At 36.9% G+C, this 25586-nt stretch overlaps 1 protein-coding gene across 1 annotated transcript; it reads left to right on the top strand.

Annotated features, from left to right (window-relative positions):
* Positions 1-13280: 13280 nt before the first annotated feature.
* On the top strand, positions 13281-22298 carry LOC311295672 (G2/M phase-specific E3 ubiquitin-protein ligase-like; the record flags this gene model as incomplete). Its single annotated transcript, XM_084417136.1, has 10 exons — positions 13281-13322; positions 13802-13872; positions 19845-19901; positions 20001-20143; positions 20327-20426; positions 20536-20695; positions 20802-20908; positions 21237-21381; positions 21609-21735; positions 21964-22298. 10 exons carry the CDS (start codon positions 13281-13283, stop codon positions 22296-22298), a joined length of 1287 nt encoding a protein of 428 aa, XP_084273262.1.
* Between the last annotated feature and the right edge of the window lie 3288 nt (positions 22299-25586).

The raw sequence follows: 25586 nt of genomic DNA, 5'->3' as shown, positions 1-25586 counted from the left end.
CATGGATGTGGTAGCCTGGTAATATGGATGTGGATGGTATCTTTGCAAAGTTCTCACTTCAATGGAAATCAGTGACTCATCCAATATTTTGCCACTCACTGGAGAGTAAATAAATATATTATAAAACTGTGTGTTTGTGTGTGTGTATAATATATATATATATATATATATATATATATATATATATATATATATATATATATATATATATATACATATACATATACAAACACACACATATACATACACATACACACACATTGTAATTATCATGTTTGCCTCAGCGATTAACAGGACGAGAAAATTATACAGCTGTGTTTTTATAGAATATCTATATCATATAAATATGACACCATATTATTTTATGAATAGCTTTATATAAAAGATTTTTTTTTAAACTAAATAAAAAGTCGAATAAGTTTAAGATTAAGAAAAGCATCACTCAACATCTGTAGATGTTAAATGTTGTATGTGAAAAAACGTGGTGTTTAATAACTCATGCATCAGAGGGTTAAGGAAGCTACAACCGGAATCGTAGGCCTAATATTATTCATAACTAGCCGGGTTTGGCCAATACATATTTTCTATCCGAATAGTTAACAGACAATAAAGCACTTACTTTGAAATGATGTAGTAGGTCCTGAGCAGTCGCATGTCCCAAAAATTGTGAGCCGTAGAATCTCGACTGAACATGGTTGATTTTCCAGAACCGTACGTGTAGGTCGAGTTGCTTATTCTTCGTGGTATGGTTTAAGCTCTCGTCAAACATGACGACAAATGGCCCACTGGACTTGACTTCAGCTATAAGTTCTTTTTTAAAATACCGGGCCAGACCGAATGCTGCCACGTATCGGCTTTTATCTTTCCCACAAGAGAAAGACTGAGCAAGCACAGTCAGGAGTCAGGAAACATTGCCTTAAAAATGTCATCGATTCCGTCATTTGACCTGTACGATTGATGGCTCGTCACAGTCCTCAGCACCCAAATTACTTCTGCCCTCAGTGTCGGAGTAGAGCCAAATGTTGTTCGGATGTCTGACGATGCCTGTGCTTGTTGAGCTGGCTGTGTCCTCGCACCCTCTTTTCCGTTAGCAGTGGCGGTACAAAAGTCATTTATTTGAGGCTGATGTTGGCGGGTTGTAGCAAAAGCTACGTGTTTCCCGCTCTGCATGTGAGACTCCAGCGCTTTGATCCCCATTGTACCCAACTTAAACCGTTTACAGCAAACCGCACAGTAAGCCTCGCTGTCATCTTTGGGCACCGCTTTCAGCCACCACGAGAAACTGGGATTTTCGAGCCATTTGTCGCTAAATTTACATTTACCCATATTTGCTTGCCTTGTTTCGAGACTACGCCGACTAAATCCAGATAATCCAGTAAAATCCACCGCTGTGGTCAGGGTTGCCAGATCTGACTGACAGTTTCCAGCTCAAACACAACGTTAAACCCGCCCAAATCATGAAAAGCCCAATTTGGCGGAAACCCGCTAAATCTGGCAACACTGAGGCGTTGTCAAGCAAGCGCGTGCCTAGCAACATAACAGATTTAGAACCTGCGCAGGAGATTCTCCTCAAAACGAAAAAAGTTTTCTTTTCAAAGTGTAAAAAAAAAAACATTTTAATGATGGAAAAATTCTTTGTAAAATTAAGATGAAAATTTAAGACCATTGGATTCAGATTTAAGACAAATTAAGACATTTTAAGGCCTTATTTTAGGAAAACGGAATTTAAGACTTTTTAAGACTTTTTAAGGACCCGCGGCCACCCTGCACTAAATAGTCATTTATTTAAGGCCTGTACACTTTGTTTAATATATTTTTATTTTTTAAAAACAGGCAAGAAAGGGAATATTTTGTTTAAAAATGCTCTTGTTTTTGTTTCAAGATGATTCCTATTTAGAAAAAAATCATAAAAGAATAACTGCTAGGTGGCAGGTGCACCCAGAGCTAGCTAGCATGTTAGCTTAGCACACCATCAATACACAACCATTTATGAGATTAAAACCATGTTTGTGCTCCAAACTTACTTTATAACGCAAGATTTAAATAATCTTCTGTGATCTAATTTGGCTTCAGATAAAAAATCAGACAGAAAATATATTATTTTATAGTATTCTGCACGATGATAAAGTCTATATAGATCAGCGTTACATTATAAATATAATCTATTATTATGAAAATACCTGACATGGGTTGAAGAACACTATCATTGCAATCATGTTTATTGTCTTCAAAACGTCTTTATCTGCATGTTACAGCGCGATCTCTGTTAGCTGTATGTGTATCAGTGACGTCCTGGAATGTCACATGATTATGGCTCTTCTTCATGTTCCATATATGGACTATTACTGTGCACATAGGGTGCCCTCAGGCTGCGCAGTATCCAGCGCTCATAATGATTATCGACGCATTTGGGTATAAATTCAATAAATATTATTCCTGTCTATAGAAATCTGATGTAAACCTATGAGAATCTATCAATATTTCTCCAAATCTGTACATTTTTGAGCTAAAGCCCTGAGGCACGTTATTTTGTGTATCGCTGTCATGACGACAGCACAGGAGTTTTTTTCTGAATGGGAGCGGCTGACACGCATAATTCATATTAAAGGTATCGACTCATTTTTTTCATTTCATAACTCCTGACACAAATTAAGACATAACTGTCACTATAAGTTTCACAGAATACAATAGTGCTCAAATACTGAAACTTGAGTCTTATATCTTTTTAATTATGTATAGTTTGTCAAGGTATAACATTAAATCTAGTAACTTTGAACTAAATCAAATAAAAAAACGCTTCAGTGCACCGACGCACTGGTGAAGCTTAACAGGTTAATAGTGTAAAGCTGCTTGCTTTAAATCAATCTATTGTATAAAGCGCTATATAAATAAACGTGACGTGACTGGAGTGCCGATACTTTCAAGTTCACTGATCAACTCAACAGCCTGCAATGACTAACATTTCACAGCGAGACATTTAAATAAGAGCAAAAAACACCTAGCAGCTAACATTCAATCAACATTTCTGTCAGATGCAGGCTATGGTAGGACTTACCTGCTTTTGATTTCCGAAGTGCCGTCTTGTGTGTAGATCCAGCCGAATGACTTGAGAGCGCCGCTTCTCCCATGCTATCCACTTTGATTGATTTACAACAGGCTCTGCACCTTGCTAAGTGATGGCCCTTTGGATCTCTGGCGAGCCATTCTTTATAATTTTCTTTGGTGAGCCAAATATCCTGAAACTTGCATTTTCCAGGCATCACGCTTCAGCCTATTTTTGCAATGTCTTTGAGTGGGAAACGTTGAGGTGCCAGCGCGTGTGAACGTCATGGCAACGTACAAAACAAAGTAGGCCTACCTCACGCGGGAAACACTTAACGTAAATGCGTGTAACTAACGTAAATCAAGCAAGCTAGTATGTAGCATAAGCTGTGAAATAACACTTTTTTTTTTCCAGAAAACTTCTTGCACAAAATAAATTCAAGCACTTTCAAGGACCTGTATCTATGTATTGGCGCGTTTCCACCGCAGGAACTTTACCCAGGAACTAGGAACTTTAGGGTGGTACTCGGTGTGTAAACACCGCAGGAACTAGGGTCTAAATGAAGTTCCGGGTAAATATTTCCCCCTCAGAAAGTCCCTGCTGGCGAGGTAGTACTTTTTTAAAGTTCTGGAACTTTCGGGGGTGGGACTTGTGCGCTGAACATGCTGATTGGTTGAATTCATGCCGCACTGTGATTGGTTGACTCCACGCAGCATTTTATTTTAGACCGCCATTTTTTAATTGCGGTTCTTTGCTTCGTGCAGTAAGAGTTGTCTGTTGTCTTCGTGCAGTAAGAGTTGTCAACATGGAATTTAATAAAAAATACAATCGCTGGACCGACAACGAGGTCCAGGCTTTAATAAGCGTTTTTTGTGGAAGAGGAAATCCAGCGGGAACTGGAAACGGCAATCCGCAATGAAAAGGTATATCTGCAAATATCGAGTCGGTTATGCGAGCTGGGCATTATTCACACTGGAAAACAGTGCAGAGAGAAGTTAAAACAATTTAAACAAGATTACAAGAAGTTAAAGGATCACAACAATAGAAACTGATCCGATCGACGTACTAACAAGTGGTTTGACCGCCTGGACGCGTTGCTGGGACGCAGGCCGGCCTTTTCTGGAGCAACGGTGACAAAAGACTCGGCAATTGCGTTGTTGGAATCACTTCAGGAATCTGAGGACCAGTCGGTTGAAGGTAAATATCACATCTAACAGTTATATGATATCATCTTAAACTCGTTGCAGTGATAAAACAAACTAACTTTTTTCAACATGTTTTTACAGATGAAATGAATGGTCCCAATGATTTGCAGCCAACGGAGACCTGCGTGTTTTCCCCTGCAATCACCAGTAGCCCTCGTCCCATGTCTCCCGCTGAAACGCACACACGCCGAGGTATAAAACAACGTTGTCTGTTGACAAATTATACTTCAAATCTGACCTAATTGTAATCCTAATGGTTTTGGGTCATTGTGTTATTTTTATATTGCAAACTTAAATGGTGCATGATGGCCCAACACAAGTTTAAAATGTACGACTTTGTAGTGAAAACACTTAAAATGTGTTTTATGGTTTTATTGTTTCAGTGAAAGTGCACAGGTTAAAATAAGCAAAGTGTAGGTAATTTAACAACTTATAAGTCACTTATGAAATGACATTTTATATTTATGACCCAGCCTGTCATAGTAACTGTCATAAATATCAAATGCAATTTCATAAGTGACTTATCAGGTTGTTAAACAAATTAGAATATCTGTTGCGATTCAGAAGGCAGAGACAGATCCATGTGCAACAATATTTATTGAACAGTTAAGCCAGGCAAAACGAATTAGCCAAAAGGCCAGAATAAAGGTGTGAACTCGTAATCCAGAAACGGGCAGGGGTCGAGGCAGGCGGCAGACAACGGAGTGCTGAGACAGGCGAGAGTTCAGGGCAGGCAGCGAGAATCAGAGTCCAGGGTACAGGCTTGGGTCAGAAGTCAGGCTGCAGACAATCGAAGAAACAAATTAGGCAAGGATTAATCAGGAAACCGCTCAGACATGCAACACAGGGTGACCCAATACTTCGCTCAGGACGCTGAGTGAGTGAGTAAGATATAGTATGGGTAATCAGGGATGATTCAGAACAGGTGCAGCGCAATCAGAACGTAAATTATCCATACTAGGAGAAGTATGCAATGCCCTTAGTATTCTGGAGAGGGCGCTCGAGATTGAGTACAGGGAGAATCACGGAGACTGGATGCCATAACAATATCATGCAAAAGTTAATTTAATTCAGTAATTCAACTTAAAATGTGAAACTAATATATTATATAGACTCATTACATGCAAAGTGAGATATTTCAAACTTTTATTTGTTATAATTTTGATGATTATGGCTTACAGCTATGAAAACCTTTTCACAATATTCTAATTTTAAATTTGGGTTTCATAAGCTGTAAGCCATAAAGGTTTGACATATCTCACTTTGCATGTAATGAGTCTATATAATATATTAGTTTCACATTTTAAGTTGAATTACTGAATTAAATTAACTTTTGCATGATATTCGAATTTTTCGAGTTTCACCTGTAAACAGAAGGTGATAACAGAATAAATGAAAACCAAAGCATGATTCAATCAGAAATAATCATTTTTATTTACAAAAAGAAAGTGTTACACAGCAAAAACAATGTGCAAGTGTATACAGCAGGCTTGTGCAAAATTCAGAATTTCAGAATTGGCCTCCATTCAATTCATGAATTGGAATTTGAATTGAATTTACTCCGCCCCACAGGACGTTGAATTGAATTGAAATTGGAATGACAGGAAGTGGAATTAAATTCGTGGCAATTCAAAGAAATTCCACACAGTCACACGATAGAAAGAATGTATTGAGTCTCACATGCATTCAGTGTTAGGAAGGTTACTTTGGAAATGTTATTGCTTACTGTTATTAGTTACCCATTATAAATGTGGTTTGGATTACTTTATTTGGATTACTTTATCAATGCAAAGCAATTTCGTTTTAAGTTGATTAGTAACTAATTGAATTAAACATTTTACCTCAGTAATACAACTAAATACAATTACATTAAAGGGTTAGTTCACCCAAAAATGAAAATTCTGTCAGTAATTACTCTCCCTCATGTTGTTCCAACCCCGTAAGACCTTCGTTCATCTTCGGAACACACATTAAGATATTTTTGATTAAATCTGAGAGCTGGATCACTCCTCCATAGGCTTCTAAGACATTATAACTTGCTGGCCCAGAAAATGTATTAAAGACATCGTTAATATAGTCCAAGTGACTCCAGTGGCTCAATCTTAAGTTTATAAAGCAACGAGAATACTTTTTGTGCGCAGAAATAACGACTTAATTCCACTTTTTATTTCCTTCTCTCTGGGCCTCGAGTCTTTTCACATAGTGTTTAAGCGTAGCGCGTCTGTGTTGCACGTCACCACGTAGGCTGACTATTGGCCGACGCTGGTCATGTGTGTCATACGTGGTGACGTGCACAGACGCACACTGCCTCTTATTTGACGCCTGGGTATGTCCAACATTTCCAGGGGAATCATTTTGGGGCTCGCCTGTACTCCCCTGTCACGCTTTACCTAGATGCCACTGGGAGTCATTTAGAAGATTCCACATCAAACAGAACCCATCCTGTACTACACTCTTACCTCGCCAGGTAAAGGACGAGACGCACCTCCACTTCCAGTATGTGAGATGATATCAAGCGAACATTCCATTCCTCCAATAACCTTCTGGCTAATGCAGTTTCTCCTCAAACTGTCAAAACACACCAGTCAACAAATTCAGCAGGTGGAGACTGATTACAGCTCTTCTGCAGGGAGTTATTTCAGCATTTAATAAAGAAAGCATGCCAGCTTGCCTTAATAGGGTGTATGCCATCTGCCAAAAGCAAAAAACCTAGGCATATAGAAAATCTGCAACAGTTTTGCACCTGTGTGCAGCTCACATCATTAAAGCAGTGTCTTCAGCTTTTCAAAGGAGAAGGTGATAAAGGGCTGCACAATGTGGCGACATATGTTTTTGCCAGGATGCAAAACACGGTTAATCTGGATGATGCCCTTGCCATTTTTAGACCATTCTGCATGGTTTTTCTTACAAGACATGTCAGTAAAAATGTCTCAGAGAGTCTTAAAAACTTGGAGGGTCTCATTACAAATGAAGATGCTATTCTTCAGGACAGAACAGAAGATGTGTCAGGAAAGTGGGAGATGGATGGAAATTCAGCAAAAACAATTACTGGTGGCTCTCCATTTTCCAAATCAGAAAGATCTATGATGATGTCATGGCTGTCTTGGTAAATGAAGACCAACATAAGAGTGGTGAGAATCCAGATGTAATCACGTTCCTTTTGGACAATTACCTGGGGATCTATCCACTTTGGAGCGGGGTTCTACTGGAGATCTGAAGAGATATGCATGTGACATGACAGAATCACTACTTCCTTCAGCAGAAAACTCCAAAACAAGAGACACAAACTGTCATGTGGAAAAATGGTTTGGCATTGTAAAAACATGCATTCTTTCAAAACAAACATGCCTCCGGCCAGCGCACATCTTTGAAGGGCCGTTACAGGGAATACATGATGAGGAACCATCTTCCTGAAGATCTCCTCATTAGGCCTCATAAGCCGTCAGGTCATGCAGCTTTTGCAGAAGAAAGGTGGGGAAAATGGGCAACAAAACAACTAAAAGTGCTGGTAAATCACACTTTTACAGAGCAGCTCCAGCTCAAATGCCCACACCTGGGGTGCAAAGAACAGCACACAGCACTTTCAGTGTCCCTGACGTTCCAGGTGTTGCTGAAGAGGTAAATAGCAGAGGGAAAGCTACTACACCTGTGACATTCCCAAACCAACACAGACCCCAACAACTGAAAGCAGTGGCATGATAAATGCAAAGGACATTCCACAAGAATATGTTCCTGAAAAGGTAAATATAAAATATAACAATTAATAACTATTCATTTTCCAAATTAAACATTCATTCTGTACTTACTTTGCCTCTGAAAATCATTACACCAAAATTATGCGATGGTCTAGCCTGGGAAAATCCAGACAACTTCCGGCAAATTTAGATTTGCTCTGCAAGTAGTCTGGCAAAGAGCCCATTCAAGCCCATTTCTAATCGTCGAAATCGCGGCACCAATCAGAAACGTTGGGGCGGGCTTTACACGATAACGACAGCGCAGTGACGGTGAAGCAGATTTTGTACATTACAAAGATGGATGCCGCCGTGGAACATCACTCGTTCGAATCAGCTATCGCGTCTGTTTTAAGCTATTTAAACTTTTCCTTTTCGTTAAAACCCGAGCAAAGAACAACACTCGAAGCCTTCATATCTAAAAAAGATGTTATCGCTGTCTTACCGACTGGATTCGGCAAAAGTCTGATATACCAGCTTGCCCCGTTGGTGGCTAAATGAATGGGAAGCGACCAAGCTTGGACTCTCAGCTCTACAACTTGGCACTGACAACGAAGAATTAATTCGAAGCGGTCGATGCCAGCTGATAATCGGCAGTCCTGAATCCTGGCTCCTCAACACGAAATGGCGAGAGATGTTGTGCAGCAAAGTGTTTCAAGACAACCTCGTGGGGATTGTGGTGGATGAGGTCCAGTGTTGTAATGTTCGTTACTGTACTTAAGTAGAAATTTCACGTATCTGTACTTTACTTCGCTATTTAAATTTATGTCAACTTTAACTTTTACTCCACTACATTTCCTAGATAAAATGTATACTTTTACTCCGATATATTTCCACTAAGCATTTTCGTTACTCGTTACTACAAAATAAAATCAGAACGGGAGGTTTGGCTGCTCCTAGATTGCATTACGCACGCTCCGCACGGCGCGCACTCTATTTCAGCGCAATGCTTGTTTGTTGCCATGCCAAAGGAGGAGGAAGCACAACTGAAACCGCCATGGAAGCACGAGCACCTGCTGGAGGACCTCCCGTTATTGTAGACGACCACCCTGACGATAGTGGTGAACTCGGTAGTGGTGAAGAAGATAACGTAATAATACACCCGTTGCCGTATTTGCAATAAATGTTAATAATAATAATGACTGGCGTATTAGTAGCTGCTGGACATAGGTGGCCTGTGTGTGTTGCACACTTAAAACAGACTCCGTCTTCTCTTTTGCAACTTTATTTAGCCAGTTCTGTTGGAATTATTATTTTTTTACACGAAGCAACACAACATTTTATACCATCAGTGATATAGCCTACGTTCACTTCACTTGGCTCAGCCTACGTCACAGCCACTGACATCATCGTAGATGAACTTTCGCCTCTCAGTAACATAAATCAGAATAATATAATATCCAGAATATTTATCAAATTAAATTACAATGAAATTATAAAATAATACTTCTAAATAATACTTCGCAACATGTGTGTGTGTGTGAGATGGTGACCTGGGGAGTAAGCCCTACAAATGCCTACATACCACATGACCAAAATGTTCTCCCTACCAGCAGGTCTTTTTTTTTTAAAGTTATTATTTACTTTTCATTATTACCTGAAGTTCATACAAAAGTGAAATGTCTGTTTCTGTTTTTTCTTTTCTTTGATGTCAGCTCGAAAAGACTGTGATTTTGATTTGATGAGTGAGATTAAGAAGATATGGGAAATTGGAACCCTGAATATGCTTTACTATAAGAAAGCCACAATAAAGTTCACAATCAAAGTTCTAACCGCTTGCTTTAAAAATTTTTTTTTTTACTTTTACTTTAATTACTTAAGTACATTAAATATCAGAAAATTACTTTTGATACTTAAGTACAGTATATATCAGATACTTTAAGACTTTTACTTAAGTAATATTCTAAAAGGTAACTTTCACTTCTACCAAAGTCTTTTCCTAGTACGATACTTGTACTTTTATGACATGTTACTTACTACTATACCCTCTATTCAGTACTGTCTCAAAAAAGAAAATATGTGCCAAATGTACTAGCAATCAGTTTGGTTAGCTATTGTACCATGCTAAATATTGTAATATAAATAAGAAATAATATATATATATATATATATATATATATATATATATTATTTCTTATTTATATTACAAATATATATATATTGTTATATATATATTGTTATAGTTTTATATAATATAAGTAATATAAATATATTACTTTACAACAAATTATTGTAATGTTTCCATGGCTGATTACTGAGGTGTAATGGCATTTACATGTCTTTTAGGGACACCTGTGTTGGCATTGACCGCATCTGCTGATTTAGAATCAAGAGCCATTGTGAAGAAACAGCTGCATCTGGACAACGCTACCACCGTGACTGTGAGCCCCAATCGGACAAATATCAGACTTGTAGTCCGTGAGGCGGGCAGAAAATTGGTATCAAAAAGGGCACCAATTCTAATGTTTATTTTTCAAAACAGGCATGCCCACTGACCACAAAAATGCATGATAGCAGTGCCATGTAGGTAGCTTAAGGTATGAAAATGATAAATTTTACATTTAAACGTGCTGAAAAAATATAATTATGCAAAATAAATCTCAACATTGATAAACTGTATTATATTGACATATCTATTGTTTTAGATCTCTTTTATGATGATTATATATTTATATATATATATATATATATATATATTAGGGCTGTCAAAAGATTAATCGCGATTAACCGCATCCAAAATAAAAGTTTGTGTTTACATAATATATGTGTGTGTACTGTGTATAATTATTTTGTATATATCAATACACACACATGCTTGTATATACTGTATTTAAGAAAAATGTGTAATTTATATATATAAAAAAAAAATATTTATATATAATATAAATTATATATAAATATATACAGTATATGTATATATACAGTATATATATATATATATATATATATATATATATATATATATATATATATATATATATATATATATTCTTAAATATATACATGCATGTGTGTGTATTTATATACAAAATAATTATACACAGTACACACACATATATTATGTAAATACAAACTTTTATTTTGGATGCGATTAATCGCGATAAATTTTTTGACAGCCCTAATATATATATATATATATATATATATATATATATATATTGCTGGATCTCATGCTGCAGTAACACAGGGTTTGTGATGTGAAAATATTAACGGTACAACACAATTGTTAGATTATAAAAATCTCAGTGAATCAGGCTGTTTCATGATGATTATAAAACCATCAACAGGTAACCATCACCTGATCTCATTTCACTTTAGCTTTTTTTGCTGCTGCAAATGTGTTTGACAAACACACTGTCACAGCGGCCAAAAAAGACAAAAGATATAATAAGAGTTAAGAGCCCAACTTATGGAAACACTGATCACTGTTATGGTGACTTCAAATGAAACGCATTAGAGTTAAACCTCTGTAAATTCTCAATAAAAACTTTTGTAGACGTCTGACAGAAATAAAGTCAGTCTGGTTAGTAATAAGTGAAGCTTGTAATGCTGTTTGTGGAGTTGTTTAATCCTCCTCTGCTGAGATCTTCCCAGATTTAATGTCTTCTTTTCTCTTCTGTTGATTTCATCTAAGACTGTGTCTGAAGTCAGTTGTAGTTCTTGTGTTTCTGCTCGTCTCTTTTTCTGTTCTCGTCTTTCCTTCAGTGATTCTGCTTGTTAACAGGCTTATTAAGGCTGAAATGACTCCATATTTAATATACACAGGTTTTGCGGCTCAGATAAGGTCCAGTTCTGGTTTATTTCTTTGCTCTTGGCTGATATGTGGCATTGCTATGGCCTGCTTGTGGCCCAGATCTGGCAAACAGGAGTGATGCGCCCAAGGGCCATCATTCCACGCTGCATGTGGGCCAGATCCGCATTCCACAAGTTCCAGATGTGGGCCGGATCTGGGCCGAAACAATGTTGCTATCTGGGTGTCATCATTATCTTAATCCCCACCAATGTCAATGTCACTTTCCATTACATCATTCTGCTCTCTGTTGTCACAATCCAGTTTGCATAGGTCTGTACACTTAAGACCATTAGCTAGAGAGGTACACTTTGGAAGAGTGCATGAGCGTGTACATTTGCACGATATGAAGGCAAGCACTGCCTCTGGAGCTGCTGGGCCAATCATCCAGTCCACCTCCAGGTCGCCATTCTTAATCCACCCCTCTGGGTCCTCTTCAGTGCAATGTATTAAACACTTGTTTTAAATTTTAGGCCGTTTCTTTTGAGGAGATCTCTCTTCCTGAGCCTTATACATATTTCTGCAAGCAGTAAATTAATTTGATGTTTATTGTCTGCCTTCAGGAGTGTAATATAGTAAATGTCTGCTTATGTGTGTTTCTGCATATATGTGTGTGCATCTATTATAAAGATATCTCAAGCACCAGTACATGGACAGTCAACAAATGTACAATTTGGGCAATTAGCATTCACTTCAAGTTGTTTAGTGATCCATGGTAATTAGCATACAATGAACTGACTTGATAGATTAATCAATAATTGTATAATATTGTTACATGGAAGCATATACTGACTGGTCTTCAGTTTAAAACAATGAGTGAAAGCTGTACACTACTATGTTTTATGCAGAAAAATAATCATAATAACTATATTATTGAAACAAGTTAAAGTTTTGACAATATTCCAACCTAGATATCACCAAGTATAAATGTTTTGGTACCAAAAATAATGAATTAAAGAAATATCTGACTTTACGTGGAATTCGACAAATTTTGGGAGGCTCATTCATAAAATTGGTGATTTTTGTACCTTAAGCTACCCACTAAGAATTGCTATCATGCATTTTTGTGGTCCAGGGACATCCCTCTGTTGAATAAAAAAGAGTAACATTGGTGCCCTCTTATGATACTAATTTCTGAAATTTGGGGGTCTGCCTCACGGACTATTGGACTGAGAAGAGTCTCGGATTGTTCTCTGAATTGCCTGGATTGGTTAGTTAGGGAAGTTAAAGAGAAAGGCCTAACCATGTCACCAGTAATAATTTATTGCCGCACATTGAAGACAGTTGGGTGAGTGTTCTGCCATCTGAAGGCAGAACTGGGAGAGGATGCTTGGGTTGACCAGGAACATAAAGTTGACAATCTAATCATAGGCATGTTCCATAGTCATACACTCCCTCAGAACAAAAGCAGGGTTCTGTCCTCATTTACTGGGGAGGGTAACTGTAGAGTTGTTGTGGCAACAACTGCTCTGGGGATGGGTTTAAACTTTCCCAACATTTCACATGTCGTCATGTATGGGGTACCTGAGGACGTGGAGGCTATGCTGCAGCAGGTTGGCAGGGCCGGCAGAGATGGGTCGCAGTCCCATGGGCCATGCTATTGTACACACCATCAAAGAGTACACAAGAGCTGATGAGGCTGTGGGCAGATTAATTAATCAAAGTAGTGTAAGCTGCTTTCGAAAAGCCCTATACTCCCATTTTGAATTGTTAATTGTTACAAGAGATTTCTACACCTGTTAAATGTAGAAACGTTACCCCAGAGGAGCAAGGGTTAATTAGAGATCTTTTAGAGAAATACAGGAAAAGTTTAGTTTTGGAGAACACACAGTTATACACCATGAAAACAGCCTGCACTGGATTTGGCACTGATCTTATCAATTCAGTTCTAGAACATAGCAATGAAATATTTGACTTCACGTATATTATGCAGAATCTCCCCGTGTTTAATAAACAACATGCCCAAGAAATTTTGAAGATAATTCATGAGGTATGTGGTGACTTTGAGTATTCTGTGTTTGTTACGCCTCAGGATAGTTTTTTGCTACCAGATGTGGATTACACTGGCTACTTTGATGAGGAGGATGGGGAGTGTGTGATCATGTGCTAACAACACACAGCAGCTCTGTATCTGGCCTTTCTGTGCTTATTACCTCAGACTAGATCTGGTAGTCATGTAAAAATTGTAAATAATTGTAAATAAATAACTAGCGTAACTATGCTCAAGTCTGAAAATGTTCTAACACATCTGAAATGACTGAATTTGAATAAAGTTTGTGAGATACAATTTTCCAAAGACTCATCAATATTATTTTATTTTCAAAAATAAACAATAACAGTATATTAAATAACTTAAATACTCTAATAACACTTCAACATATTACATAACTACACACAACGAATGATAAAACATTTTCATAAAATGTTTGTGGAAATCAACATATTTGCAATGAAAACGTGGTGCCTACACCCTCAGTTCTCAAATTGGCACACTTCTCCAGTTTTTGATTTTTTCCCTCATCCATCGCCACAATTCACTGCAGTCCAGCTCTATGTTTTCCGTTCGACCGTCAATCTGAGATGTTTCAGTCGGTCTGAGATGCTATTAGGTTTTCCAAATTTTGCAAAAATGTTGATGGAGTGGACATTTTGGAGCTATTATCATATTTCGTTTACAAAAACGGCAAAAGTCGTCAGAAGACATTGCTAAATCTTCCTCGAAATCACAAACAGAGAATTGCTGTCTGAGTCTCAGATGTTTCTCCGTCGCTCTGCATACGTCATCTCCTTCATCGCTCTGATTGGTTTTAGGTAGGGATGCATGATGATATCGGCACAATATCGGTATCGGCCGATAAAAGCTTTAAATGACCATCATCGGCATCGGCCGATATGAACATTTCTGCCGATGAGCCTTGCCGATAGGGTGGCGTGTTTCCTATGTGCACGTGACTGTGAAGCATGAGCCCAGCAACTTAAACTTCCAACATGTGGAGGCATTTCGAGCATGGGTGTCAGTTTGGTTTGAGATGTGCTGGGGACAGAGACGCATTCACAAGTGCATTTTCAGAAGTGCTGGGTACAATGACGCAGTAATTTTTTTTCTCTTTCGTGCAGGTCATGTTTTGAAAGACGATGTCCTGTAGCTTACTAATGTAAGCTCTCCAAGCTACTATGCTCTCCACAGAGCATAAAATATTCATTTTATTTTATTTTTCGTGTTCGCATTTATGAGGAAAAACAGTGGCAGTTCTCGGTTACGGACGTGAGCGCTCTGAAAGCGGCACTAAAAGAGACTGCTTTAAAACTTTCACAGAGACCTCAAACAGAAAGCACAAAGCCTTTCTAAGTGAATTTCATTTTGTATTAATTGTATCTTAATTTTAATCAATGTTTCATCAACCAATTGCCTGGATTTAATAAATAATAAGTAAAGCAGATAATAGATAATAGATATCACGACACGGAGGCGCCGGCGCGTGAACTGGAGTTCGTCTCATAAATGAAACGAAACTCAGCATAGCCTACTTGCCTCACAGACCTGAGAAATATATCTATTATCTACAGAACGCTTGAAATCATATTTTTAAACAGAACAATTCAAAACGAAAGAAAACTATGTAATCCGAAATGTGCATTTCTCTCTGGCGCGTTCACTACTGCGAAGATCGCGAGTCATCGTCAACTTCATCTTTGCAGCCGACACAGAAAACTCTTGTTTAATTAATAAACAATTAAAATGTCTCCTTGCTATATTCGACATATTCATAATCATTACTTTTGCGGTTCTTTGTGACAGCTTTTAGTTGCTTTATTGGCAGTGCCACCCTACATGTTACATGAACGCGTCACCACTGCATCAGCACCGAAAACAGGGGAGCATTTGGTAGACCTGTTCAAGTAGAAGATGTAGCCTATATTTTTTATTTGAAAAGTTTGAAGTCTGAACTTAAAAATAAAATGTGGCACTGGCATATAATTTATTCTCCAAGTGAAATAATTTACTTATTTTTCAGGGGTGAATGTCTGTCTACATTTGTAAAATTATACATTTATGGTAGAATGAAATGTTGTTTTGTTTGTCTTGTGTATTGCCTTATCTACAACACATGAGTGTAATACGGTAAAGGTGCAGGAGAGAGACATGGATTTCTCTTCAGTAAAATGAACGTGTAAATATATCAGGGGGAAAATGTGTATATATATCGGTATCGGTATCGGCATCTGACAAAATTAGTTCGAAAATATCGGCATATCGAATATCAGCCAAAATGCAATTTCATGCATCCCTAGTTTTAGGTCTATCCAATTGCGGCCAGAGGCATTTGAGCGACGTCCGTTGGTGACGCCCCTTTGGAAATGATTTGTCTATGAAGCTTTGCCAGACCATAACTCAGTTACTACTGAGAATGGTCTGGTTTTAACCAGGCTAGTGATGGTCACAAACTAAAACACAAATCAAAAAAGGCACCAAGTGAGCACAGTGACACAAAGGACAAGACAGACATTGTTGATACACTCATTGGTGTTGCTGAAGAGGGAAAAGGGAAGTTACAAAATGTAGAAAAATCTGTTAATAATATCTAAGAATCTACTTACTTTTTTTATAGGTGACTCGGCTATGAGGATGTCAAGCCACTGAACAGATCATAGCATGTATTAAGACTGTCCATTACAGATTTGATATGACGACATAAAGAATTTCTGACATTGAAACCCCACAACAGACTCAACAGAGTATGTGGAGAAGTAAGTGCACTCTCTTATAATATTTACATTACCTTTACCTTTACCAATATTCAACTCAAATTACATGTAGAAAAATGGGTAGCACATTTGCAGCTTCCTTTAAGTTGTATGTCATTTTTTTAGTGTTGATGCTGTTTATATTACTGAATGTAATCACAAATAAAGAATATAGCTATATGATAAGAGACTAATGCAGCTAAGGAATTTTTAGAGCAAGTATCAATATTGTTGTGTTGTCAAACTGTTTAGGTTATGGAAAGTTACATCCGCTCTGTCCTTAACGAACATGACAAGTCTGGGAAAATTAATCAGTTAAACCACTACACCAACTCTGTAATTTTTGAATGGCGAAAGAGAACAAGAGGCTCGACAAGGCTTAAAGGACGTGAGTGTGAAGATATACTGAAATATTAAATGTAATTACAGTATTTGAATATTGATATAAATGCATATTTGTTATGTTGTACAGGTTAACTTTAACAAATGTAATAACCCCATCAAATGTGTTAATGTAAGTCACATCTACTGGAAGTTTGTGGTGCAATTTACTTTTAAATACACTGATTTGTATGCATGAATTCCTGATTCAAACAGAAAATGACTAGTAAAGATAGACTGTTTTTCAGCTCAGATGTTCCACCGCTTGGTGGTGTTCATTTCTCATGCTATGTAACATTGTTTTTCTTTAACCATGGAGACTATATAAAGATTTGAAAAGACTTGCAATAAAGGGATAGTCCACCAAAAATGTACAATTCTGTCATCATATATATCATTTATGTCGTTTCAATGACTTTCTTAGGAGCATAAAAAGCTATTTTGAGGAATAAAAAAAAAAAAAAAAAAAAAATCCCACAGTGACTCAATACTTTCCTTTAGTGTTTAGCAGAAGAAAGTCATACAGTAAACTATGGAAGCTTGTTTCCGCCAATGAATAATAAATAAATAATAATAATTGCGACTTTTTATCTCACTATTCTGACTTTTTTTCTCACAATTGCGAGATATGAAGTCAGAATTGTGAGAAATAAAGTCGCAATTACGAGATATAAAGTCAGAATTGTGAGAAATAAAGTCGCAATTGCGAGATATAAAGTCAGAATTGCGTGTTATAAAGTCGCAATTCTGGGAAATGTTTTACATGATCTGTTCTCATCAAAGAGCATGTTTACATCTGACCTCTGAAAGAGTACATCTGCATTTTTAATGGATATTTAACACTGTTATTTTTTTTTTGATACTTTCTTTTTATTGTTTTTCTTTAAACATTATACAGGGGGGTAGGTGGTAACAACAAAAAAAAAAAAACCCAGACAAACAAAGGAATGAAAAAGAACATGTTGGATCACCATGTTTCTACAGTTTGATCCTTTTTCAATGTAAATGTGATGGTCTTTGTTCTGTCGATTTTAAGTATTCAGTCCATTTCTCCCACTTTTGGCAGTATTGATCCTCTTGAGTCCTTATTCTGTAGGTCAGTTGTTTCATAATATGTAATTCGTCCATAACTGTCATCCAATCGTCCTGTAATGGTGGGTCAATCTTGTACCGTTTTCTTGTAATTGCCTTTTTACAGGCTGCTAACATAGTTTTCAATATATATCTATCTTCTTTCAACACATTTCCCGTAATGACACCAAGATATATTAATGTACAGGACTTGGGTACAGCATAGCCCAGAACTTTGCCTATAACTAAGTGAACATCTTCCCAAAATTTTGCGATCTTAGGACAGAGCCAGAACACATGCGAATGATTCACGTTTACATCTCCACAGCTTCTCCAACATGGCTGTGGTAATGAAGTATGTTTATTCCTAATTTTGGGTGTTATAAAAAATCTAATTAAATTTTTCCAGCAATGTAATCTCCAGACACGCGATGATGTCGTTGATTGCTGTGTTTTCCAAATATATGACCATTCATCATCAGATATGTTCACTCCCAGCTCTCTCTGCCACTTCAGTTTTACATACATCGTTGTATTCCCTCTTGCCTCCATTATATGTCCATAAATTGTAGCGATTATTCTACATTTCTTTGCGTTGTAGGCTTCAATTATGCTTTTGATTGTTGGATTTTTGTCCAGTTTTACACTGCGTTTTATTTTTTTATTGAAAAAGTCCCTTATCTGCAAATATCTGAAATGGTCTTGATTACTTAGATCATATTTTTGTTTAATCTCCTGAAAGCTCATGAAATTCCCATTTTTAATCAGTGTGCATATTGCTGTTAATCCATTAGGAATCCATTGTTTAAATCTTTGGTCAAGTGAACCAGGGATGAAACCCTTGTCATAAGCTATCCACCGAAGCAGTCCGAGCTCTTTCTCTAATTTGTATTTTCGTACCAGATTAAACCATATTTTTAGCGTAAACTGAGTGACTGTATTCACCTGTTTAATTACACTCATTGCTTCTTCTCTGTCTCCAATAAGACTTTGAATTTCTCTTCCTTGTACCGATTTTTCTAAATTCTTCCATTTGGCTATATATTCTTTGTCACACCAACAAATTACATGCCTAATTTGTGCAGCATAAAAATATCCCTTAAGATATGGCAGTGCCAAACCCCCCTTATCCTTTTTTATCTGTAATGTTTCAAATTTGATTCTCGGTCTGCGGCCATTCCATATAAACCTTGACATGATTTTGTCCCACAGTCTGAATTGTTTTTCGGGTATCTCAATGGATAGTGACTGAAAGAGGTAAAGAAGTCGGGGTAGAACACTCATTTTTATTGTCTCTATTCATGAACCAATGTCTAACGGAAGGAGAGCCCACCTGTCAAAATCACTCTTAATTTCCTTATCTAGTTTGACATAATTATGTTCATATAGATCATCAGTGTTTTGTGTTAAAGTAACCCCAAGATATTTCATTTTTGTTGCTCTCCAGTTCAGATGATATTTTTGTTGTATGATTTTGGATGGTAAATAGTTAAATGCTAAAATCTGTGTTTTGGTCAAATTAAGTTTGTATCCAGAATAAAAGCCAAATGTCTCGAGTTTGTTGATTAGTATGGGAATGCATGTGTCTAACACTGTTATTTTTTATTTTCATAGATTGCTTGTCCATTGTGCAGTCAACTATTTACAAAAGATGACATCTATGTGCATGCAAGTGTCTGCGGGGAGAGGTAAAAGCTTTTCTAAGTTTCTTCTTAGTATTTTACAAAGTTTGATGCATTTTGTATCCACTTGCTTAAAATGCTTAATCCCACTGTAGAGTCCCCTCATCGTCCCCCCTTTTATTAAAGAATTTGGATTAAGATGATGGATTAAGGTTAGCTGTTTATGGAATTTTTTGTTATTGTTGATCTTTACAGCAACACAAATGAGGGAGATGTAGATATTAGTGAGGACACCGATGAGCACTTCGGCAGGTATGCTGTAGAATAATTTTTAATGGGATTGGATAATGATGCTTGCCTTGGTCTGTAGCACTGAATTCTCAACAATATTGTTTTGATATTGTTGTGTAGCGTATCAGACATCCTGATGTCACTTGAAAAGAAAGTTGACACATCCCGGTCATTCAACATCAATGTGAAGAGAGGACGTGTTTCAAAGGGGGCTGAAACAGTGGGCCAGGCAAAAACAGGCCTCCCCAAAGAATCTCCTCAGGGTCTCCTTCATTGGAGAAAATGAAATAGACCAAGGCGCTCTTCGTAAAGAGTTCCTTACTGGTATGTGTGCCCCACCAAGGTCAACACACATGATGAAAAGCACATTTAAGAGATTATCAATGTGAATAATATCTTATACATATCTAATACATTTGACAAAAGCAGCTCTTTGTTCTTTACAGAAATGGTGTGTGGAATTGAAGCACGTTTTTTTGAAGGAGATGGGGAAAGGGGCAAAAACCCTAAATACAGTATCTGTGACTACCAGGACAACAGTTTCAAGTATGTGCCACAGTCTGTCATATAAAATATATGACTTTGTATTGTTTAATTAGGTAGTAAAAGTCCACTGCCATTTTGTTCAAAATAGCTTTTGTCTTTGTCACAAAAGGACTTTGTGGGAGATTTTTGCCACAAGTTTGGTGCAGGGGGGTCCTGCACCAAACTTCCTTACAAGATGGTGCTACCATTTCTTGTGCCATGGGGAGATGGACAAGGATGTTGGTGTACTCGAAGTCACTGATCAGGATATTAAAAATCTGATGACAGAGGTATTTAAACAGTGTAATGCATACATTTTTCCAAGTCAGGCATATAAAGTTATCAGACAATGTTTGTCTCTTTTTGCAAATATCAAGGTTGTGTCTCTACTTTCAGATGGAAAATGCAGAATGTGGAGAAAGGCTGATAGACTTATCAGATGCGATTGTGGCATGTGGCTACACTGGGCCAATAAATGTTGACCAAAAAAAGGCCATCACAGAGTAAGTTAACATAAACATAACACATAAATATTTGTCACAAAATGCTTTAGTGTTAACAATTTAACTCTGAATCAATACAGTATTATTTTTGGTTACACTTTATTTTAAGGTGTCCTTGTTACAGTGTAATTATATATTTAAGTACAGAGTAATATTAAGTAACTACATGTACTCACTATAGGAATAGGATTTGGTTGAGGGTTAGTCGCATGTAATTATGCATCATTTACTGTTATTACTACGATAAGTACATGTAACATACATGTAACAAACATGTACAAGGACACCGTAAAATAAAGTGTTACCTTATTTTCTTACTGTTTATTAGTGCCATCGCTTTGCATGCACTGGTGAGGCTGATCCCGATCTTGAACCAGCTGCGTGAGGGATTGAGGCTCTACGGATTAGATGAGGTGTTAGCACAGCACACCCAGATGTGCCAGCAGCTCTTTGTCCCCGGCCACTTACAGGAAGTCAGTAACGTTGTGAATGAACAATTATTTTATTAGAACAGCCACTGTTAGAGACACTGATGACTTGCTCTTATGGCATATTCTGCATTTTTACTTTAAGCTGCCTTCAAATGTGTGTTCAAAGAGCTAAACGCTACAGGCCAAAACATAAAATGAATCTTTAATTTAAATCTGCAATCCTTACTTTTTTACCGTGTTTAAGCATTTGATTTGCTTCCTTATTTTAGGTGAATGTAGACTTCCTTCTGCTCGCGCTATCTCCTGATTTCAGTGAGGAAGGGTCTGTGAGACGGCAGCGAGAGATGCGGATCATCAATTTTCTGCAGGATTTCTTGCAAAAATTGGAAGACAGAGGTAACACACTGCTTAGCACCTTTTTCTATAATCCTTGTCCATCACTCTTACCATACTATCATACACTTGTTTTCCACCGGTTTCATTTTATTCTATTTTTATTAGTTACTCCCTCTTTAGGTTTATATTCGTATGTGTATTCTGTCAAACCCCCGCCATGTATATGACGAATGCATTTGTACTAACAGAAATGTTGGAAATTACTTATTTGTATTTGTCTCTGAGAAGAAGCAGACAGCCAAGAAGAGGGCAGCCCTGAAGGTCAAAGTCACGTGGCAGCTGTGCACGGAACAAATGGTGGGGGGAAGCGCCTGTCAGTCCGGAGCTTCCTTCAGTGGGTCACAGGTCAGGCACATGTTCCACTGATCGAATCCAAGAGAGAGGCATTCAAGATAACTGTTCATTTTGATCATGACTGCGACTCCCGCTATGGGGCACATAGCCTTTGTTACCCCATTGTCAATGCTTGTGCTGTTGCCATTACATTTCCTACACGCCACTTAGCCACCTCCCAAGAGTTTGAAAACAACCTAACCGAGGCAATCTGTGGTGGCAGACACTAAAGTAGCATTTTAAGGTCCTTGTTACTTGTTTTAGTTACTTGGTAACTTTGTTACCCTTTTTGTGCTTTGTTTCTATTTTCTACTGTGTACAAACAAGTGTACAACAAAGTTGTTCTATTGTTAAAAAGAATAAATCTAAAGATTTAACTGTAGTTGTTGTATATTTTATTTACATCACTTTCTGATCACAAAAACAAACATTAAACACCTGACAAAGCCTGAAGCACATATTCATGACATAGGAGGTAAAGGTCTCTAGTGTCAGTGTCTCCATTTTCTTCAATCAGCACCTGAAGCTCTACAAGCTGCTGTTCATTCAGTGGACACTCAAATTCAGGGACCACTATCACACCATCCACATCTTCTCCATAGTCAGCTGCAACATCCCAGTCAATGTCCGGCTCTTCAATATCCTGACAGTCGAACAAGACAGAAAAATACCGCTATCATTAGTCATCCCATGTTTACAGCATCTAATGTAATCTGTTCATCCCAATTGTTTGGCTTTTCAACATTAGCTGAAGATAAACATTTAGGGTTTGTATAACTATGCAACAAATTGATTTGATCAGGTGCTTAAATATTAGTATTGGTGTTAAACAGTACAAGTGTACCTAATGAAGAGGTTACTGAGTGCATATGAACTGTATTACCAACATTTGCATCAGTTGTGATTGTTTCACCAGCTGAAGATGTGTTGCACTGCTTAGAGCCTGGTGGGCCATTTCAAGGTTACATTAACAGCTTATTTTGGATATAAAATTTACTGTAGCAACTCAAGATTCTCTGGCTGGTCAATCGGTCGAAGCATCATTCCTGAGTGCCAAATCTGCTCAGGAGTTTTATTCCCTTCTGTTCTCAGTGGGTGGATGTTCCAACCTTCCACAAAAGCCTCCAGTACGGTGTACATTTTAGGACATCCTCAGACATATGAAGACAAGGCATGATGCCTCAGACTAAAAGGCTTCAGTCATTGGACAAAACGGCATCGCGCCTCAGACTGAAAAGCTTCAGGTCTCAGGAAAAACAGTGTCAGGTGTCAGTCTCGTACAATTAGGCATCAGACGAAACAGCCTCAGACAAAAAGGCATCAGACAAAAAGGCATCAGACAAAAAGGCATCAGACTAAAAGGCATCAGACGAAAAGGACTCAGACTAAAAGGCATCAGACGAAACGGACTCAGACTAAAAGGCATCAGACGAAACGGACTCAGACTAAAAGGCATCAGACATAAAGGCATCGGACGAAACGGACTCAGATGGAGTTTGGAGATTCGCATCGCCCCGCCCCATGTGATATCACATGTACGCGGTTCATAGCTCGAAAGAACGCTTTACTTGATACATTTCTGAAGTCTCTGGTTGATTAAAAACAAGAAAAGTGACAGATTCTTGAAATATTATGATGATATTTTTGACAATACCACTGATGCATAATGTTTCCTCTGTGTATGTCTTTTATTTATTTATTTATTTTATATAATGTGAAGCTTTACATATACTTGATATAATTTAATTCCTGTAGAAGTTATATGTCCTTTATATCCGCTTGTTATCTTATACATATTCAATAAAAGTAAAAAAAAAAAAAAAAAAACGCTTTACGATAGTTTGCCAACATACAAGCTATAGTTGAAATATGTCATCTAACTTTTTAAACGTGCAAATAAAACTCGTGAAATGCATGTTCTCTTCTGCATACAGCATAATTAGTGTAACATTTAATTAAAGCATATATATATATAGGCTATATATATTATATGCTTTAATTAAATGTTAAAACATGCACTCGCGAAATGCATGTTCTCTTCAACATAATATATATATACAGTACAGGCCAAAAGTTTGGAAACATTACTATTTTTAATGTTTTTGAAAGAAGTTTCTTCTGCTCATCAATCCTGCATTTATTTGATCAAAATGTAATATTGTGATATATTATTACAATTTAAAATAATTGGTTTTAAATTTATTATACTTTAAATTATCATTTATTTCTGTGATGCAAAGCTGAATTTTCAGCATCATTACTCCAGTCTTCAGTGTCACATGTGACATCCAGTCCATCACATGATCCTTTAGAAATCATTCTAATATTCTGATTTATTATGAGTGTTGGAAACAGTTCTGCTGCCTAATATATTTGATATTTTGGTTAAAAAGAACTGCATTTATTCAAAAAAAAATAAAAATTCTAATAATATAAATCTTCTGAACAGGGGCGGATCTAGAAAAATATTTATGGTGTGGCGAGAGGGGTGCAGGAATTTTTGAGGGGTGGCAACATATGGCAGACGTATATATACTGAATTTAATCACAGTTAAATTGGCCATAACTTTTAATTCCTTGCTGCCAACTGGGGTGATCCGCCCCTGCTTCTTTACTATCACTTTTGATCAATTTAACACATCCTTGCTGAATAAAAGTATTGATTTATTTAAAAAAAAAAAAAAAAAAAAAAAAATACTGACCCCAAATTACTGACCAGTGTATATTGTTGTTACAAAAGATTTATATTTTTAAAATATATATATTTTTTCTTTCTTTTTTTTTTTATTCATCAAAGTATCCTAAAAAAGTATCACAGGTTATGAAAAAATATTAAGCAGCAGAACTGTTTCCAACTTTGATAATGAATCCTCATATTAGAATGATTTCTAAAGGATCATGTGATAGACTGGAGTAATGATCCTGAAAATTCAGCTTTGCATCACAGAAATAAATGATAATTTAAAGTATAATAAATTGAAAACCAATTATTTTAAATTGTAATAATATATCACAATATTACATTTTGTTTCTGTATTTTTGATCAAATAAATGCAGGCTTGATGAGCAGAAGAAACTTCTTTCAAAAACATTCTCTCTGTCCTAGCATGTATCCCATATATCCCCCAAAAAAATAAAAATTTATATGTTTAAAAAATGTTGGCCTGTGTATATATATATATATATATATATATATATATATATATATATATATATATATATATATATATACTATGTATATATTATATGCTTTAATTAAATGTTAAAACAGTGTTAAAATCACTGCTTAAAATCCCTGCTTTATTGAAATGTTACACTAATTAAGTTGTTTACAGAAGAGAACATAGCTCGTACATGCGTACATGTGACGTCATATGGGGCGGGGCAATGCGAATCTCCAAACTCCCTCTGAGTCCGTTTCGCCTGATGCCTTTTGGTCTGAGTCCGTTTCGTCCGATGCCTTTATGTCTGATGCCTTTTAGTCTGAGTCCGTTTTGTCTGATGCCTTTTAGTCTGAG

Source organism: Rutilus rutilus, assembly GCF_951802725.1.
Source record: "Rutilus rutilus genome assembly, chromosome: 8".
Taxonomy (NCBI): domain Eukaryota; kingdom Metazoa; phylum Chordata; class Actinopteri; order Cypriniformes; family Leuciscidae; genus Rutilus; species Rutilus rutilus.
The sequence above is the reverse complement of the archived record's forward strand: the minus strand, read 5'-3'. Positions and strand labels throughout refer to the sequence as shown.